Consider the following 6,129-nt stretch of genomic DNA (forward strand, 5'->3'; position numbering starts at 1 on the left):
TCCCCCCCCCACAAAAAAAAAGAAAAAAATGCTATTACAAATGTAAAATAAGAACTAGTTATGCTGCCCTTCCATGTTTTAAGCAAAGTGTAATGGAAAGTTTATACCTTAGCTTCATAACCCAGATATTCCCTTTCAAGATTATTTGTAGGGCTTAGAACTTTTGACTCGTCATTTTCCAGTATGGATTCTTCCGACCTGTCCAGAATGACCTGATAGATAAGAAAACTTGCTTCGGGACAAAATAGGATTTTGATAACAAAAGGGAAAAGGTTACCTCTGCCTCAAATTCTTTAAATTCTCCACAAATTTTTCAATACGGCTGATTGACGGCTCCAACTCTTTCTATATCAGATGATCCATGCAAGGTTTCGAACATATGGGAGGTCAGAGCTTATTCATAAATTAAAAATCATAATTCATTCTACATTTAGGATACATGTATTCTTCAGATAATATTATGAATACCTTATAAGCAGATAGAAGATCAATAGCCAAGTTGACAAAGTAACCTTCATGTTTTTCCAACGCATCGCTTTAGAAGGAAAAGAAGCAAGCGTCTAAGTGTAACAAAACTTGATTGCGAGAAGAAACATTGTACAATGATCTTTTGCATATTCCCTCACTAGAGCACTCCAAGAAAAAACCCTTGGGAAAGTTCTAATACTAACCATAAATATTGATGAAAAATAACAAGCACGGCAATAAAATACATACTTGACCTCCTTCTCCTTATTTTCTCTATGTAGGCATTGGATATTCCACGTATCTTCCAGAAAATTAATCCACATATTCAAAACATTTGATTCTGCCTTACACGAGGAAATGGATTTTAACAGCTCATCTTCCTGAAAGCATTCAGAGAGAACATGTAATGGATAAAGATGAGAACATACATGAAAATAACATACCAAGACAGCAAAAGTAAACAAAAAAAATGCACCCTTGTCTTTAAATGTGCGACAATCTTGTTATTGGCCTCCTCAAACTGATCTCTCTCTTCCACCATATTTCGAAGGCGTGCATGTGCAGCAGCCAAGGATATGTTAACCTACGCCGTATAGTGACACCATATGTTCAGAGTTATAGAAGTATATTGAAAGTGGAAGAAACATTAAATTTCAACCCCTCTTTCTTTAACCCATTTATCAATAAGCGTAGTCGGGGAAAAAGAAAATAGAGGCAAAGGCTAAAGCCTGAAACGTATCCACCGAGGGAACCATAGAAATGAAAATTAGATTAAGTCTGATAAAGGCAAAACCATAGTGAACTCTCTCAATCGAGGGATCAAAGACATCAAGATAGAAAACACATGAAAATAAGCTTTCTAACATTCCAAGTTTACAAATTTATGTGAGAATCCACAGGCATCTCGGGCACTGGAATGACCTCTATATCAATGAAAATACTATTGCATAAAAATCATGTACAAGTTCAGTGAATGAGCAGCACAAGTGAAACTCATTTCTTCATTATATCATGGTAAACCATGAGATCTGGGTTGGAATACGAGAAAAACCTTTTTTAATTGAGCTTCAATATCATCTCTCTGTCTTTCAAGTTCTGCAATTTCTGTAGTTAGTTCCTGTAAATAATTGAAAAAATAAACTTAAGTTTTCTATCTACAAAAGTTGAAAATAATATATATGGTTGTAATTAAGTGCCATTTCTATATCTCTACCACATACGTAACACAGAGTTCAAAACAGATCTGAAATGTGATTGAACATACACAATAAAATAACGTTGCAAAGTAGGTCCTCGATACAATTCTCGATCAAAGACACCAAGATCCTGACATGAGGTTGAGAATTATTTTTAAATTTTGTTTTTAAAAACTGTTTAGCAATCTGATTTTCAATGATTATTTTCTATTATTTTGAATTTGTTAAATTGGTTGGTGAAGATATTTATAATTTGTCTTTTGCCTTTCATTTATTTTTATATTGTTTTTTTTTTAATTTTTTTTTTTATATTATTTGAAATCAGCTTCTAAAACTTATCCAGTGGAACAAATTTTCTCAAAAAGAAAAACTATTTTTGTCAATATGACATCTCTACCTCCTCCTAGAGGCTGTAGATTCAAAAATAAAACTTTTTTTATTTTTTTAATAAACCAGAAGCTATTTTTAAACACTAGTCCAAACAAAACCTAACCTTCTCTTTTTCACCAGTTTCAGTTGCTTTGGTCAGACGAACATTTAGTGCTTCCTCTTTTTGCAATCTGCAAATTAAAAAGGGGGAAAAAGTATCTCTTATTGATTTTTTTTAACAAGAAACCCAAAACACCCTTCAACCACAGTGATTTTTTTAAACAAGAAACAGATACATTCAAAGAAAGAGGAAGACAGCCATTTATTAGTTTCACGTGGAAAAGAGTTCAATAAGCCATAAACAATTTCTCTTATTGAAGTCCTAAACAGATAATACAGAGAATATCAACACATATCAGCAAAGAAAAAGCAGCTAACGTATGAATTCTAGTTCAATATCATTTAGGAAACTGGGATCTTTACCTATGATCAGTAATGTGCTTTTCAGCTTTCACACAGGAGTTTGAAAGAGACTCTGACAAGACTTTCAATTTATCAATCTGTATATAAGTAGACATCACAAGTACAATGAGTACAAATAAAAATTTAGACCGGCAGGTTCAAGACATCTCCAGAACAATACCTTCTGAGCATGAATTTCGGGAGAATCTCCATTGTTTAAGAATTTCTTCTTCATCAGAAGTTCATCTACTCTAGAACAAATTCGTATGTGTGAAAGTGCTGCTTTCAATGCCTGTCGCATAGTTTTTTCCCAGTCCGTCAAATTCATAAAAGAGCATAACTTGACATATCATATTACAAGGTGGTAACTCAGTACACTATATAGTACAAAATGTGAAGATATCACTTTTGAGAGAAACAAACGTTCACCATGTAAGTTGGACTCTTCCAGTCTCATAATAGCTAGTTGGAAGGTGAAATAATATAAGGTACAACAAGAGACAATGAACGTACGGATATCCTAATAAAACTTTTGAGATTTTTAATTAGATATACAACTCATCAACAATATGATAACTAACGGTCACTGCTCTGATAATCATCAAGATTGAATTCAAGCTATATTTATTAGCCACACCAAAAGTATGTTTGGCATACCTCTTAAATTGTTTTATTAGCCACAGATGAGAGTACTTGTTTTTTTTTTTTTTTAATTTCCGGAACTAAAAGTTTCATAGTTTCCAATAAAATTAATTGACAGTAATAACTTTATCAACTGGCTGACCTCAATTGTTTCTAGAGTGGTTTCTTCTGATGTATTGCCGTAGTCTGCATTTGAAGACATCGAGGAAGCTGACATTCCTTCAAGTTTTGTCTTCAAATTGGACAATTCAGTATCTACTCTGTGGCCAGAGAGCAAAACAAATAATAGAGAAAAGACCATTATGTTAGCTTACTCTGACCATTTAACAGGAGAAGCAAGGATGATGGGTGTAGTTCAAATAAAGAGACAGCGTACCATTCCTAAAAATCATCTAATTAGTACCCAGCCTAGGGCATTTTTTATCCTCTTCATTACTTGTGGAAATGCATATACAAATTGAAAATTATTTTTTGATAAGAGAAACTGAAAATCATTGAGCACATATCAAACACGCAGCAGTATAAAATAAAGAAAAGAAAAGGTAGACAACATAAAACAAAATCACATTATCTTTGAATGTGGAAATCAGCTCCTCATTGTTCTTCAGTTTGCACACTATCTGTGGGCAGGACAGGATTTAATGTAGACTGTAGAGGTCAGATGGAATGACTACATGACATTTTTTTTTTTCTTTTTTTCTTTTTTTGTATATGAAGCACAATATGGCAAAATTTTATTCATAAAAGAAAGGGCTGAAAAGATTTCAGATGCCATTCCCACAAGGTTCCCTCGTAGAAATTAATCAAACAAAAAGAAACCTGTTCTTAAATGAAACAAGAAGGCTAAAGTCACCCCTTGATCCCTACGGCTTATAGCCCATTAAATAAGTATACTTGCTGTATAGCGAGATACTAAATAACATAACAATCACACACATACAAAAGTTGTAGAAATGGAGACCAAGAAGAAAAGAACAAAATAACTCATTTCTTACCCACCTCCCAAGATCAACATTAATCTTCAACCCTGAAATTGCACTTTGTGCAAATTGGAGCAATTCTTCCCGCTTCACCTGTATTTAAGATCTCCCGTAAGACTTTGCACAAAGAAAAGAAGTGGAATGGGAAAATGCAAAAGTTTGTCTTACTAATTCATATATCCACACAGTAGAAATCATATAAAGATGATTATAGCATGTGAAACGCGTAGTCAGTTACAACTTATAGCTACAATGTATGTTAAATCCTTAAAACTTTACCAACACTTCATCCTCGTAGCTGGAAAAAGATTTTGCCAGATCTTGTATGCTGCTAACTATTGCATTATGAACTTCTTTCCCACCTATAAGGCATAATCTGCAGGAGATATTATTAGAAATTTGTTCATTAAATATTAATATTCGATCAGAAACCAAACAAGTTGAAATTAAAGAAAACAAAGAGGGTTTAGAACAGAGGCACAAGACGCTAGAGCAGATGACTAATTGACTGGAAACCAATAGTCAAAATCAAGGTCAAAAGTTTGAGCCCAAGAAAAGTAAAGATAAAGATGGTGAGGATCCATCATCGTAATGTGATTAAAAAAACAGAACTCTAATTATCTCCTCCTGATAAGAACTATTAAAAATAAAATAAAATAATCCCCTTAACTTCACAAACATCACCATAATGAAAATTTGAAGCTGTGTATCTGTTGGATTCTTAGTAATTAGTACTTCCACACAGAAATTATGATCTATACTGTTAGCATAAGTGTGGGACAGACCCAAACATGTCCAGGAGAAGAGACACTTCTTCCTCATCTGGCGCTTCAAGAATCTGTGGCACAGAAAATAGTTAATTTGTTGGTTATATCCTTCATGACAATTTAAAAAACACAAAATTTGACACCAAAAATTCAGACCCATGGTCTGAACACATCAAAAACAACGGTGAATTAAAAAATAACAATCTAACAATTCAAAATATGATGTCTCACTTGCGTGCATTTCCTCCATATCCAATAAAGCTAACTGATTCATCAATCACATCCAAGAAGGTGGAATTAAAGCTTGTTTCCATCATCACTCAAAAGTATAACTTTTACATCTCCACCTCACACAAGTACTACGCGCAGTATATCTCCACCTTTGTATAACATCAATATCGACCATTGTTGTTAAAAAGATAAGTCCAAAAGGCATATAAATCTTGGCACCTATAAAAAATATACTTGTAACTAACTACCCATCAAGCAACGCTCACCCTTCTCTCAAATTTTATTTTCATAACCAAAAGAAATTACGGTTGTTTTACAATGCAAGAGTTCGTCTTAACAAATTAATTATATATTTGATTCATCAACAAGTTTGATCATAGACAGCACACATCTTTTCATATGAGTTCCATTCAAGTCAAAAGCTAAAACGGGTCATTCAATTTGGGCCCAGTAAGTTCTTCATCTTTCAACAAAACCTAAATGCAGAAACCTCCTACTAATGAACTACATCATATTGTCATCGAGTTAACATACCATAGATAATGTAATTCCCTCCAGAGCTTGACTATGAAGAAACACATCATAGAAGTTCATTGGTTCCCCTCCAACATCGGGTTCATAATACAAAACCTATTCATGATGGTAAAGGTCAGAACAAAATAAACACAGAAGGAGAAAAGCTTTACAGACTAACTACTTTTGAATGGTATTTTCAAATTTTAATACTTTTAAAATATGCAAAATTTCAAATGGTATCAAGAAAATGCTAATCACCTATTTCCATCTTCTAATTTTTCATAACGTCTATAGATCTGTACAATTCCTTTTATGCCATTGAGAAATTTTTCTTTCAATTTTTTCTTCCTTCCTCTTCTCCTCTTCTTTCTGAGAGGAAACAATTTCCAGTCTCTCGGAAACCTTTTTGATTTTGATGTCATTTGTTGAAATTACAAGTCAATTAAAAATCTCTCGTAAATAAAGGTCAACTGTGTTTTTTTTTTTTTTTTTTTTTTT

The 6,129-nt window shown here is 33.1% G+C and overlaps 1 protein-coding gene across 2 annotated transcripts in view; it reads right to left on the reverse strand.

Moving 5' to 3' along the window:
* Positions 1-6,129, reverse strand: part of LOC111447785 (myosin-9-like) — a 10,820-nt gene that overhangs the window by 2,649 nt on the left and 2,042 nt on the right. For both annotated transcript variants that reach the window (XM_023087124.1, XM_023087125.1), the window contains exons 4-17: positions 5,650-5,745; positions 4,903-4,955; positions 4,397-4,493; positions 4,137-4,210; positions 3,280-3,397; positions 2,677-2,787; positions 2,517-2,593; positions 2,158-2,224; positions 1,520-1,585; positions 944-1,051; positions 718-848; positions 469-535; positions 278-345; positions 108-198 (exon numbers count right to left, since the gene is read on the reverse strand). In XM_023087124.1, the coding sequence (XP_022942892.1) occupies positions 108-198; positions 278-345; positions 469-535; positions 718-848; positions 944-1,051; positions 1,520-1,585; positions 2,158-2,224; positions 2,517-2,593; positions 2,677-2,787; positions 3,280-3,397; positions 4,137-4,210; positions 4,397-4,493; positions 4,903-4,955; positions 5,650-5,745 (1,224 nt within the window). The remainder of the gene's footprint in view (positions 1-107; positions 199-277; positions 346-468; positions 536-717; positions 849-943; positions 1,052-1,519; positions 1,586-2,157; positions 2,225-2,516; positions 2,594-2,676; positions 2,788-3,279; positions 3,398-4,136; positions 4,211-4,396; positions 4,494-4,902; positions 4,956-5,649; positions 5,746-6,129) is intronic.

This window comes from Cucurbita moschata, unplaced genomic scaffold (genome assembly GCF_002738365.1).
Source record: "Cucurbita moschata cultivar Rifu unplaced genomic scaffold, Cmos_1.0 Cmo_Scf00009, whole genome shotgun sequence".
In the NCBI taxonomy this organism is placed as follows: domain Eukaryota; kingdom Viridiplantae; phylum Streptophyta; class Magnoliopsida; order Cucurbitales; family Cucurbitaceae; genus Cucurbita; species Cucurbita moschata.